At 39.5% G+C, this 14,457-nt stretch overlaps 2 protein-coding genes across 3 annotated transcripts in view; one reads left to right on the forward strand and one right to left on the reverse strand.

The window, feature by feature from the left end:
• Insl6 (insulin like 6) lies at positions 1-3,955 on the forward strand. Its single transcript, XM_057779851.1, has 2 exons — positions 1-274; positions 3,648-3,955. Exons 1-2 carry the CDS (start codon positions 1-3, stop codon positions 3,953-3,955), a joined length of 582 nt encoding a protein of 193 aa, XP_057635834.1.
• Positions 3,956-11,536: 7,581 nt separating this feature from the next.
• The window catches only part of Jak2 (Janus kinase 2), a 63,774-nt gene continuing 60,853 nt past the window's right edge, over positions 11,537-14,457 (reverse strand). For both annotated transcript variants that reach the window (XM_057777619.1, XM_057777618.1), the window contains exon 25: positions 11,537-14,323. In XM_057777619.1, the coding sequence (XP_057633602.1) occupies positions 14,216-14,323 (108 nt within the window). In that variant the 3' untranslated portion in view covers positions 11,537-14,215. The remainder of the gene's footprint in view (positions 14,324-14,457) is intronic.

Genomic DNA, 14,457 nt, shown 5'->3' on the forward strand with positions numbered 1-14,457 from the left:
ATGAAGCAGTTGTGCTGTTCAGGGCGTGTGTTGTGGCTTGGACTCGTACTGTCTGCTTTCTCCCAGGAGCAAGAGAGCAAACCTAGGAAGCTGTGCGGCAGGCACCTGCTGATAGAAATTACAAAACTGTGTGGCCAAACTGACTGGAGCCAGTTCGAGATGGACGACCAAACTCCTCTGACCCATCTCGCTCACCACTCCTTACAGACTGAAATCAAAACCTTCAGCCCCGACCAAATCCCTTCTTCAGCCTGGGGAAGATTCACAAACCCAGGTAAAACTCTGAAGGGAGGATGTGCGTTTGCTCGTCAGTGAGCATTTCTTAGACTCTACTTTGCTCTGCCAGTGAGTTTCTGCAGGAGATAGAAAGCTGCGCCTAGAATACATGTAAAGACAATTTTAAAAACATACAATCTAATATGCATATCTAGAAGAAATAACGTGGTCAGAGTAGGCCTTATTAAAAAGATAACATTTGACAAAAGAGGGTGCAGTGATTTGAATATGTGTGCAAATTCCATGAGTTAGAAGCTAAATCCCCCAGCCGCAGTGTTAGGAGGGGAAGTCTAGTGAAAGGGACTCAATGCCTTTGAAGTGGATTCGGGCCATCATCACAGACGTGAATTATCCTGAGTGGATCTGTTGCGAAATCAACTTCGTCCTTCTGTCGCCGCTTGTTCCCACGCTCTTGTCTTGCACCTCCACTAGGGGATGAAGTTACAGAAAGGTCCTTGGGCACTGTGCCATCTACAAATCATGAATTAAGTTCAGTTTTGTTCATTGAAAATTAGCCACCGCCAGGCATCGCGTCGTGACAGTAGAAAATGAATCCAGGGGCTAGGGTGTTTGTTTAGAGGAAACAGCAGGGAAAAGGCAGCTCTATCTTAATTCTACTGCGAACAGCAAGGAGGTCTGGGTAGCCTGTACAGGAAGCGAAAGAATCAGTGAAGGTCAGTAGGGTTCATTCAGAATGGCTAATAGTGGAAAGAACGCAAAAGCAAAGAGCAATTCATGTGGAGTGGAAATCAATAAAGGACACAGGGAAGGACCGGAGTGGGCAAGAGCAGATGAGCCGAATCCTGGTGGCTAATTCATCTATGCAGAGAGGTGGGAAGGGAGATTATATGGGGACGGATGTTAAGAAATGAGCTCAAAGTGGTGAAAATTCTGTTGACTGCAACAGCTACTGGCTGGCCGTGAATTAGCCTTGACACATTTTGTGACTTTGACCTACCCTTACCTTTCTGATATAAGCTTTTCTCCTATGTTTGTAAAATGTATTTTAGATTTACTTAATTAATTTCATAGTTTCTTTAAACTCTGTAAGAGAAATGACTTATAAGAACGTAAAAACAAAACAAAACAAAAACCCCTCAGTCTTCTTACCTGGTTTGGAATTAGGGATTATTAACGAGCTTCCTAAAATGAAATGGAACTGTTGGTAAATTACTGTTTTTTAGGAATAGGTGGACCCCACCTCGAAGACCACCTGTGTGCATCTTCTAGGGGGTGACTAGTTATGCTCTTGATTTCTTTGTCATTAAAGGACTTAGGTTTTGTGTATCTCTGTAGGTTTAATTTTTCATAGGAATCCATTTCATCTTGATTCCAAATGTTTAATGAATGTTTCTCCGGAATCTTGCTTCTCTCCATACTTTTTCTTCTCTTCTCACTGTAGTCTGTTCCCTTGGATCTTTGTTTTCTTGTTTAGTGTAGTTAGAATTCTGTTTTATTAATCACAATAGCAGCAGAAAGGGGTAGTCCCCTAGCTCCAGGGACAGAGTGTCCCCGACAAAACCTCACAATGAAAGAAGAGGGGAAATGAAAACCCAGCAATGAATTCAGAAGGCCCAGCTCCTTACACCTCTATCCCCTCCTTTTCCCTTTCTTCCTCCTCCTTGTCCCTCTCTCTCTCTCTCTTTTTGTTCATGTGTATTATGTCCTTTATCCTATGACAAGCCTCATAAAATCGTTTCAGTCTTGAATCGCACTAACTCTTCTTTTTCTTATTACTTACTTCTAATTTTAAAATGCAGGAATCTGACTGGCCCGATTAATTTTCCCATATGCCATGAATCATCACCCATCATGTTAGGTTTCTTTCCTTTTTAAAAATATTTATTTATTATGTATACAATATTCTGTCTGTGTGTATGCCTTAAGGCCAGAAGAGGGCACCAGACCTCATTACAGATGGTTGTAATCCACCATGTTGTTGCTGGGAATTGAACTCAGGACCTTTGGAAGAGCAGGCAATGCTCTTAACCTTTGAGCCATCTCTCCAGCCCCTTAGGTTTCTTTCTTTGAACTTACAATAGAGTTGCATAATGCATAGCATGGTTCACGAAGCTGGAAAAAAATGTCCTCTTAGGAAGAACTGAATATGGCCACAGTGAACATCCACAAAGCCTCCAGATAATTATATTCAGGAGTTATTTTAGTTTCTATCATCCAGATCCAATGACGACTGAGTTATGAACACTATGACAACAAATCTGTACATCTCAGCTTCTCACATTCTTATATTTTGCTTCTATTGCTTAGTTATAACCTACACATAAAAAGGCAGTCTAAGCCGGGCGGTGGTGGCCTCCCAGCACTCGGGAGGCAGAGGCACGTGGATCTCTGTGAGTTTGAGGCCAGCCTGGTCTACAAAGCAAGTGCCAGGACATGCTCCAAAACTACAGAGAAACCTTGTCTCAAAAAAAAAAAAAAAAAAAGGCAGTCTGACTGGGATCTAACAAAGGCAACCAACGAACAAATAAGAATGAACGTGAGATTTAATGGGTATTTCTCCAAAGACGACACACAAGAAGCCCATGAGAAGATGCTCAGAAATACCACAGTGCTGTGAGGATGCCATGGAGTTGATAGCAGCACCACAGGACCTAACGGTTCCACTCCTAGGTTTATCCCCATAAGGACTGAAAACGTGAACACGTAAAACTGTGGGCATGAATATCCATGGCAGTGTTATTCATAATAGCTAAAACCTGAAGACAACCAGAATATCCAGGACCCAACAGATGGATGAGTGCAATGTAATATGGGAAAGCCACGCAATGGGGAGTCATTTCGCCATGAAAGGAACAAAGGAGGAGCATGTATGACATCCTGGATAAACATGGGGAATATTGTGGTAATTGAAAGACAGACAAAAATGACCACACAGCGGAAGCTACCCCTGTGTGAAATGTACAGACTAGAGAAATTCATGGAAAAGAAAACAGACGACGGTTTGCCCCGCGCTAGAGGGAGAGCGCATGGGAGAGACTGTTGGTGGGGGCTGCTGGCTTGTTTGTTTGTTATTGGTTTTGAGAGTTGAAAGAAATGTTCCAGGATGTGATAGCACTGATGGTGGCACAAGCTTGTAGATCTGCTAGGAACCATGGGTTTCACTGCTGTGAAATGCTGAGTTCTACACCATGTGAGTGGTATTGTAATAAAAAATATCACAGAATAGTCGAAGGTTGCTCAGTCCTCTCCTGTTTTAGATCAAGTGTGTTGCCTCTGGACAATTGTACCTCCCAACCTTTATTTCAAACGATTTTTTTTAATAATTAGCTGATTTTAGTATTCTAATGTTAAAGTCACATCTAATAGAAGATCTGAATAAATAGAATTTTTCTTTCCTTCTCTCTCAACAGTCCCCATATCTGCCTCTCAGGAGAAAGCAATAAACACTTGGGAACTCCGGGTCCCGCCTGACTATCAGTTTGAAAAGTCCAACTTGCTTCCTGAGAAGACAGAAGAGTTTTCATCCCGTGATGTCCATCCCAATGTTGAGCGTGTGAAACTTCAGGAGAAAAGAAGAAACAAAATCAATGCCTTCAGCAGTTTATTTTGGGGGATCCATCCCCAGAGGAAACGCAGAGGTTTCTCAGATAAATGCTGTCTTAAAGGGTGCACAAAAGAAGAGCTGGCCGTCGCATGTCTCCCGTATGTTGATTTTTAAACTTAACGATAACACAAGCATCACTGGTGACTGAGATGTACAAGCCATCGTAGAAACCATGCTAGCTTAATAAATACTTTCTGTGTCTAATTTACCACTTATTAGTTCTTGAAGTTATGCTTGTAGGTTATGCCTTTGTGAACTGAACGGGAGAACACTCATGAGCAGTTGACAGTGTCTCATGGTGGTGCCAGGCATCTAGGTATTTAGTGGCTCCTTTTTGTCATACGTATTTTAAAGGTGATGCTACTATAAGTGTCACAGTCCATGTTGACATTTTGAAATTACCTATTTGGGTTTTGTCATTATGGTTGAAAATTCTTAGGCTGCATTTAAATGGAATATGGAACATTATCCATTCTTCCTACATAATATACATATCCACGTCCATAACTACTATGCTCATTTCCGGAAGCCAGTTTGTCGCAGCAACTTAAAGCCGCTGACTTCCCCTCTCTGAGAAGCTATTATACTGCAATAGGGCCTGGAGTTTTATTCATGCCCCTCTTCCTGCTGAGCCACCGTCCCAGCCCCGGGTGAAATAATTTTAATGACATAAAGCTGAGCAAATCGCAATCTGGGGGTTCCAGCGTAGAATTCTTACCCACTCATCGATGGGTAAGCGCCAGCCAAAGCTTTCTCTAGATTTCTTCCCAATTGTGCCGTGTAATATTCTGCTCAGTGAACATTTCTATTCCTTTTCAGCTGCATTATGTCTTGGAACAAAGCTTCTTCTCCACGCAAACATCTATTTCCTGTGCATTTGTAAACTGTTTTTCCTGCTGCTTTCGGAGTATAGTCTGCAGTTAGTTACTTTGTAAACGGAGAGAACTACCAAATCTGACAGGAATTGACGCCTAGTCGTGCTTGAGTAGGTCCGCAAGGCTTTAGATTTAGAAGATTTACCTTTAGATGTGGACAAAACCAGATTTGTTAAAGAAATGGAACCCTAACATCAGACCTAGGCATTCCAGTAGGGAGGGACAGAGAGAGGCCCCACCTGTATAGTAGGTACAGTAGCCTCTACCCCTAGCAAAACTTTCAGCCAAAGAGTAAAGAAAACAGGCTTCACCAGACTGCAGAGGTTCACAGCCTGGCACAGTTAAAGTTAAAGAAGAGAGGTCCATGGTTCACCAAGCAAGCAGGTGCTGGAGAAGGACCCTGCACCTGCTGGCCTGCTCACTGGCCCTGGGTAGAGATCGATTTTAAAAGAGATCTTATTGTCAAGCCTTTAGCTGGAGGAAGCAGAAGTTCCTGCCGTTTTCAAAAAAATGATTTTTGTTTTTAAAAGTAGCAAAGTATACACATACAGTCATGGTTTTATAGGGAAACAGAACCAATAGAATGGATATATATGAGAATTCGTTGGATTGACTTACATAGTTCAGTCAGGGCAGTTCAGCAGTGGCTGTCGTCACACTGGAGATGCTGAAATCATAAAGTTGGATGCTTCAGCAGTCCCAGTCTGGTACTGAAGGCCTGGAGGATTCCTGGAGAGCCACTGGTTTTCAGTCCAAATTACTCTCCATTGGAAGCTTGAAGAAGTTGGGGTCTGACATCAGCAAAGGAATATAGTGGCGGCGGCGGTGGCAGCAGTGTAGATGAACATACTAACAAGGTAGAAGAACTGTCAGACAGAAGGCAAATGGCAAAAGCTAAGCCTTTTCCCTTAGGCCTCTTTATATCTAGGTTGCCACCAGAAGGTGTAAACCACATCAAATAGATTTTCTCACTTGAGAAAGTCCTTCACAGTTGTGGCCAGATGTTTGCCTTTTGGTTGAATCCAGGCCCAGTTAAATTGACAACCAAGACGAAGTAAGCATCCAACAGAGAAATGTGTGTCTCATTATTGCTCCTTTATGTACATTTTGTTTCTGTTGAGCCTCCTCCCACACGCTGCTCCCTCATCCCATTGCTCCCCTGCTCTACCCATCCCCTTCTCTCTAGTAGCCCCCAGTTCTACCTTTGAGTTGAGTATATTCCATTACCCTTGCCCTTCCTTAAGCCTTCTCTCCCCCACTCTTCCCTTCCCCAGTTACACTTACATATGTAAATGTCAAAGTCTACAACCACTGTACGAGAAGAAACATAGTGTTTGTATTTCTGAGTCTTGGTTACTTTGTTTAATATAACAACTGACAGTCTAATACGTTTTCTTGAAAATGTCATAATTTTGTTTTCCTTTAGAGTTGAATAAAATTCTGTTGTGTATATGAACCACATTTATTTATCCGTTCACTTGTTCATGACCAGCTGGATTAGCCACTGTGAACAGTGCAGATTTAAGCATGGACGTGCAAGCATCTTTCATATACTGACTCTGAGTCCTTTAGGTATATACCTAGGAGTGGTATTGCTAGGTCATATGGTTGTTTGTTTTCCAGACAGGGTCTCACTATGGAGTCCTGGCTGTCCTGGAACTTACCATGTAGAACAGGCTAGTTTCAAACTCAGAGATCTGCCTGCCTCTGCCTCTCCAGTGCTGGGATTAAAGGCGTGCACCACCTTACATATCACGATAGCACCTCTACCCTTTTGCCTATGCCTGAATCTTGATGTGTTTTCTCTAGCAATTGTAGTGATTAAGGTTTTATGGTCAAATCCCTGATCCATTTGGAATGGAGACTTGTGCAGAGTGAGATATATGGATCTAATTCATTCTTCTGCATACAAATACCCAGTTTTCTCAGCACCATTTGTTGACAAAAGCTGTGTTCCCCCCTCCCCCACAGTGTATGTTTTTGCTCCCTTGTTGAAAACAGTGCTTACACCTGTGTGGACTGATTTCTGGGTTCTGTCACTCTGTTCCTTGGTATGGGTGTCTGGTTTGTGCCAGTGCCATGCTGGTTTGTCACCATTGCTCTGTAGTATGCTTTGAGATTAGGCACTGTGCTATCCAACAGTGTTCTTTTTGTTCATTGTTTGTTTTTGATTGAGACATGATTTCTCTGTTACCCTAGTTGTCCTGGAACTTGCTCTGTAGATCAGGCTGGCCTCCAACTCACAGAGATCCACCTGCCTCTGCCTCCCCAGGCGTGTGCCACCACTGCCCGGCCAACAGGGTTCTTTTAACTTTCTGTTTCCTTATGCATGTTTCTTCCTAGTTCTGTGAGGAATGTTTCTGAGATTTTGATGGTAATTGCATTGATTCAGCGATTACTTTAGGCACTGTAGCCACCTTCACAATATGCTGTTGAACTAGGAGTACAGGAGATATCTCCGTCATCCCGTGTCATCTTCAATTCCCATTTTTAGTATCTTAAGGATTTTATTGTAGAGATCTTTAACCCCCTTCATTAGATTTATTTATGGATATTATTATTTTTGTGAAGCTACTATGAATAGATATTTTTCATTTCTTTCTTGGCCAGTTTATTGTTGGTGTACTGATCTGATCTATATATTATGGTTTTGAATCATGTAACTTTGCCTGAAAGCATTTATCAGATACTAGACTTACCTTGCGGAGGTTTTGGTTGATTGTGCTATCATTTGTATTCGAGTCTAAGAATTAAAAAATCTCCTTCACTGTTCATACAAAAGTATATTTGATGTTCAAGTATTCTGTAGTTTCTTTCTCTTGCTGTTAATACCTAGTTTTATTCTATCATTATATGTTAAGATACAAGGAATTATTTTTAATTGTTTTGCATCTGTTAAGACTGGCTATATAGAAGTCATGATTGATTTTAAAGAAGCTTTTATTACTACTGAAATCATACAGGCCCTATCTATGAAATATTCTGTAAATCTGTTAAATCCAGTTGGTTTGTGGTATAGTTTAAATATTTGCCAGATTTTAGTTTAGAAGATCTATCCAAAGATGAGAATGGCAACCAAAATAGTGTATTGTATCTGGTCATGTCTGATTTTTCATGCCTTTTAGTGTTTGTTTTATGAAACTAGGAGCTCCAATGTTTGGTACATAAATACACGTTCTTCTATCTTCTTGGTAACTTGTTCCTTTCTTTAAAATGTATATTGATATTCTCTCTTCTAATTAGTTTTAGTTCAAAATCTTCTTTATCATATATGAGAATTGTTATATTAACTTGTTTATGGCTTCTGTTTGCTTTGTATACTGTTCTCCATATTCCTAGTTTTTGAATATCTTTGACCATGAAATGTTCTTGAGACAACACATAGTTGGATCTTGTCTTCTAATGTGGTTTGTCTTCATTTTTTAGTTGGTAAGTTGAAGTCATTTGCATTTAATGTTATTTTAAGAAAGGTTTACTATTTCCTATGATTTTGTTGGTTGTTGTTCTATTTGGTTGGGTTATCGATAATTCTTCCCTTCCTATCCTATTAGTATTGAAATTTTACTGTTTTGTGTGTTGGAAATGATAAGTTCCTTCCAGCTCTCCTCTGATTATCTATTCCTCTCATGAAATGTATTTTTTCCTGCGTTCTCATGGATGAGACTGACTTTTTCTTTTTGTATAGCATTCATTTCTTAAGTATTTTCTGCAGTGCTGTCATGGCTGTCATGAACTGCCTTAATCTGTATCTTCAAATGTTAGTATTTCTACATCAATTTTAAGAGGTAAATTTGAGAGGTATAAAAATCTTGACTAACAGTTACTCTCGGGGATCAAAATATGTCATTCTGTGCCTTCTTGGTTTAATGCTGCTAATGAGAGCTGGTGTTATTTTGATGTTGTTACTCTTGTGAGTTTGTACTTTTCTCTTAAAGATTTTACTATTTTTTTGCATCTTGATTGACTATATGTTGGAGAGAGGTTCTTCTCTGTTCATGCCTACTTGGTATTTAGATTGCCTCTTGTGCTGTGTATAGTGGTACATGCCTTTAATTCCAGCACTATAGACGTAGAGGCAGACAGACTGCAGTGAATTCAATGGCAGCCTGGTTTACATAGTGAGTTCCAGGCCAGCCAGTGCTAGAGAGTGAGATCTTGTCTCAAAAAACAAAAACAAAATGCTTCTTGTATTTGGATGTCCTCTTCTTTCTGTTTTTAGGAAACTTGCTGGTGTGATCTCACTGAATAAGCTGCCTGTGCTTTATCTTTTATCTTTACGCCATGTTTATCTCGACAACTGTACTTCTGCTTGGTTTTGTCTGTTGATGCTTTCTTTACACTGTGCTTTTGTTTCACCGATTCCTTCATTTATAGAAATCCTGTTTGGTTCTTGTTCAGAGTCCCTATTTCCTCATTTAAATTTTCTGCCATGTTTCTCAATTTCTGCTTCAAAGTATTGTCTATTGTCCCACTTCGGTTAGATTCTGAATTGATTTCTTTACTTCTTCCATTTGTCTGTATATGGTCACTGATCTTTCTAAATAAAAAAGTATGACTCTGAAATCTTTTTTTGGCATCTATTCCATTAGCTATGAGTTCCACTGTGGAGACACTGAGCTTAACAAAGTGCTGTCATGATTTGTTGAGTCTTTTTGTGTGTTTACTTTTTGTTGTTGCTATGATTTGCAAATCCGTTAGGTTGGATGTTTCTTCTAGCTTTTAGCTTTCTCCTTTTCTGCCTTTTTTGTTTTATTTTACATAAGCTCTTCTGTGAGGTGGCTCTGTGGGTGAGGATACTTGCTGTTAAGCCTGGCCACTTGAGTTTGATCCCTGGAGTCATCCTGGAGCCAATATGGTGGAAGGAGAGAACTTATTTCTACAAATTGTCCTTTGAACTTGCCTATGGCATGTAGGGGTAAGGTATGATGGCCCATGTCTTTAATCCCAGCACTTGGTAGGCAAAGGCAGGTGGATCTTTGTGAGTTTGAGGCCAGCTTGTTCTATATAGCAAGCTACAGGCCAGCCAGGACTATATGGTGAGATTTTTATAAATCAGGAACGTTAAGAAATCCTTCCAAATACATTCTAAGAATCCACTATTACTCTGACAACAAAACCAGATAAAAAGTAGACAAGCAAACAAGGCAGGCAGATAGGCAAGTAGGAAGGCACACACCAAAGATCTTAAAGGGCAGGCTAGGGGAAGGAATATGCAGAAAGAAAACTAAAAACCTTTTGAAAAAGCTATATGAAAGCCTACCGTAGCAGCTTCCTAAATATATACACATTTAAAAAGTTTTAATGAAGCCATACTACAAGGATAATACCCCAAACTAGCACACCAGCAAACACAAACAAACAATACCAAGAAAACCCAGTACCAGGAGTAGGTTACTTCTTTGTAAGTTATTGGCAAATGGGATCCCATAGTCCTCCCTCCAACACTACAGGCTACTGCCAACACTCTTGGTAAGCCCCCGAAGTTGATAGTAAGACCCTACCTACTGCTGAAGACTCTACAACCTGGACTGACAGAACACTGAGGAACCAAGCAGGCACTCTCCCAGAAGCTCTATCCCTACTCAGTTTCCTAGCTCTGGGAGGTGATATTTATGCTACCTGAAGAAAAAAAAAAAGCCATCAGTTTCACAATATATTCTCAAATGTAGCTGAACAATACAGCCTGGACTTGATGGAGGAGAGGAGGGGCAAGGAGTGGGGCTGGTAAAAGGAGGCTCGGGTAAATATGATCAAAATACATTGTATAAAATTCTCAATAAAATATTTTTTAAAATCACAACATAGGGTCTGGATTGTTCAGTGGATAAGACCATCTGCTGCCCTTACAGAGAATCCTAATTCAGTTCCCAGTTCCCACATGTTGGCACACAACTGTCTGTAACTCTAGTTCTAGAGGATATAACACCCTCTTCTAGCCCCTGGGAGCATGGTGCATATATATAAATGCAGGTAAAAACTCATAAAAACAAGCTTAGAAGACTAGATAAAGAAAAAAATCTTTGACAAAATTCAACATCTTTTTATGACATAAGTCCTAAAGAAACAGAACTATTATGCCTTAATACAAAAGGCAAGGTATTTGTGGTTTCTACTTAACGGTGAAAACCTAACAGCGTTTCCTCTAAAATAGAAATAGCACAAAGGTATCAGTTCCCAGTCTTACTCAAGAGTAGAGCTTATAATTCTCAAATACTTAGCCAGAACAATAGAGAGATAGAAATAAAATGATAGCAACAGGCATAGATATAAAAATACCCATTGGCAGAGTACATGATCTGACACTCTAAAGATTTCACCAAGAACCTCATCTCGAGCAAACAATTCAGCAAAGCAGCAAGACGTAAAATTAACACATAAAAATCAGTGGTTTTCACGCACCAGTAAGAAACTGACTTAAAGATAATTCAGCAGCCAATCTCGTTGTAACACCCTCAAAACCAAACTGACCAAAGATGTTAAAGTCCTCTACAATTATAACTACAAGCCCTGGAGAAGTTAGGAAAACAGCAGGACCTCCCATGTTCGTGGAGCTTAAGAATTATTGTGCAACTGACAAATTAGCAAATGTGATCTACAGATTCAATGCAGTCCTCACCAAATGACCTAATTCCAGATGATACCAGATACAGTAGCAGCGACCTGATCTTTATGAAAGGTACAAAATGCACACTCTGTGGGGATAGATTCCTCAAAGCAGTTGCTGATAAAACTGGATACCCAGGAGCTAAACCTAGGAAGATGAATCCCTTTTTGTAAATTGCTCAAGTCAATTCAAAATAAATCAGAGACAGTCTACAGAGTAGGAGAAAATCTTTGTCAGCTATTTGATGGGATTAATATCCAAGCAACTAAAAAAATAAACACCAGAAAACAAATTATTCAGTCAATAATTATCCAGGTAAATTAACCAAATAGACAGTTCTCAAAACAAAGTATAAATGGTCAATGTATACACTGGAAAAAAATTTGACACTTTAAATCATAAGGGTGATGCAATTCAAAACAACAGGGCTCCATCACTGAGATACACCACTGCCCGATAAAAGTTAAATTAAATAAAAATATCATTCTCTTATTCTTTGGTAAAAAACACTTTCATCTGTATGTACAACTGTGATTGTACTATTTTAGCAGCCTTCCTATCTTATGCGAACTCTCAATGGTCCAATGAAGTAATCAGTAGCCAACATGTGGGGCACACAGGCGACCCCGGGGAGGACGGCTCCCTAGATACAGAAATCCAGGTATTTCCTTATGGCTATTACTTAACACGGCTGTTTAGATAAAGCTTACACACCAGACGTGGCAACTATAAGAGCTCACTCACTTCAAGGCAGAAAACGGCTGGAAGAAGGCTGCTCCTCCAGAGCAAATTCTGTGGTGCTACTGGCAACACACATAGCATAAAGAAATAAATATTTTCCACAGCGAGTACCCATGATAATATGGGATAATTGACTAATGACTATCAAACAGCACCATCAAACATTTACATAACTGTAGAACTCTGGAGAAACTTTTCAATTTTTAAGAAATAGTAACTTGAAAAAACATTTTATTGTACCTGACACCTGCTCCTCATGCGGAACCAAGCAGCTAAGTCTGGGAATAATTTCTTTATATGTATTGTTCAAATCAAGATTTCAACTCTCAATGAAAATGAAGTCTCTTAACAACTTAAAATTTTCGAGTCAGATTGTCATCACACTCTAAAATATAAGAATATGTATGTGGGATTCTTTAAAAGTAAAAATTCAAGTATTTTAAAAAGCTTAACAAAATGTAGTTTATACCACTATTTTTAAAAATATGCAAAATTATATGGACCTTTCTGAAAAATCTGCTTTTACTATAAAAATCCTAATCATGATCACATTATATGACACAGGACTTTCATCTGAAATGCTGTAGAATTAGTATCAACTGTATTTCGATTCAGAAATTACATAAAATACATCTAACTTCCATTAAGATATTAGAATTTCTCTAAACAAGACGCACCAGTCTCACTCCCCCAGCTGATCTCTGTATCTGCTATCTACGAGAATGTCGCAAAGAATGTGAGGAGCATTTCTTGCTGTCCCTTCTTCAGCAAGATCAAAGCTCTTAAGTACAAGGTAAAACATAGGATACACCACTGAAAATAGAGAATTTTTAAAACAAATTATCAAAATATTTAAAATCTTGTATAAATAACACACAAAAATCTTGTTTTATTTTTTTGACATGACATTGTCTAAAACGGAGCAGCACTAAAGTAGATAACAATTACTCATACTCTGGAAGTGTGTGTGCCCTCTCTCCTCTTCTAACGACGTACATTACAGACTCCGGAAGTGTGTGCGCCCTCTCTCCTCTTCTAACGACGTACATTACAGACTCCTGGAAGTATGTGCGCCCTCTCTCCTCTTCTAACGACGTACATTACAGACTCCTGGCATTCCTGGACAGGCTCTCACTTCCTGTCCATGTGGGAGACTCTGGTGAAGGCACATTTCTCCTACCACTGCAACAGCGAGCTCGGGACCCCTCACGCAGCCTTTGTTCATATTTAACCCACTATGCATCTTAAAGAGCTTATACATTTTACAAATTATTTATGGCTTATACTTCAATATATAGTAACAGGTCTTAGGGACTGAAATGTTATTGGCAGTTAACAGTTCAAGGGAGCAAAGTATTTCTGGCACTTTAAACCTCAAAAATATAAAAGAGTATCAGTCACTATAGTCATAGAAAAAGATGCAGACAGTCCTATGTAAAATCACAATTACCATAAACAGACACAGGACAACAAATAAGAAAATAGATTGTGCTATGTCTTTGTAAGATTGTTCCATTTCAAAAGTCTTTAGGGTTAGATTTACTATACAAATAAAACTATACTTTTGTTTCTTTTGCTTTGAAAAATATTTACAGTGACATGGAACTACAGGCCCTGACACAGCAGCACAGAAGCAAGAAAAAAAGGTATTTATTCAGTTTTCTGAGCATTTTAATTTGTATCATGAAGTTATTATAGATAAACTATGGAAAAATTAGAAAACATTAATAAACACCAGCCCTTGTGTAAATCACACAAGATGCCAAAGTATTGTACACTCCATGTGGTAAAAACTGTACATGTATATTGTGTGTATCTCTAACACTGCAAAATTTACATTATAATTGTTTCATTTTTCAAAACGCTGTGTTGAAAATGTCCGCTCTCTTCCTGTGCCGGAGGAGGAGATGTGGCGACTGTGAGTGAGCTCCATGCAGCTCTCTACGAGCTTCTTGCGACTTTTTAGCAGTGTCTTTTACAGATGATGTATGAAAAAATTCATAAAATTTCCCAAGTTCTGAGCAGACAGCCTGAAATTTTCTTCTGGCTAGCATTATGATAAGGATGAGTGGATAAGGGTCCACAGCAATGTGGCTACAGAGCTTTGCTTTGATTCTGGAAGTCTACTTGGTCTCTGAGTAAAGGCCATCTCATTCAAGCAGTCAGACTGTCCCGGATCTGGTCCACCCGAAGTGCTAGGTCCCTGAAAGAGGGACGCTGATTTACATTGTTGTTCCAGCACTCTGTCATGATCACATAAATCTATAAAGGGAAAAATAAAAACAAAATTAGAATGAACACTAAGTTCCATGCTAATTAGAGGATGATATGAATTTGGAGATCTCAGCTAATTTGCCTAAGCCAGTAATAATGCTATGGCTATGCTTTGAAATACA

The sequence above is a fragment of the Chionomys nivalis genome, chromosome 8 (assembly GCF_950005125.1).
Source record: "Chionomys nivalis chromosome 8, mChiNiv1.1, whole genome shotgun sequence".
NCBI classification, from domain to species: Eukaryota; Metazoa; Chordata; class Mammalia; order Rodentia; family Cricetidae; genus Chionomys; species Chionomys nivalis.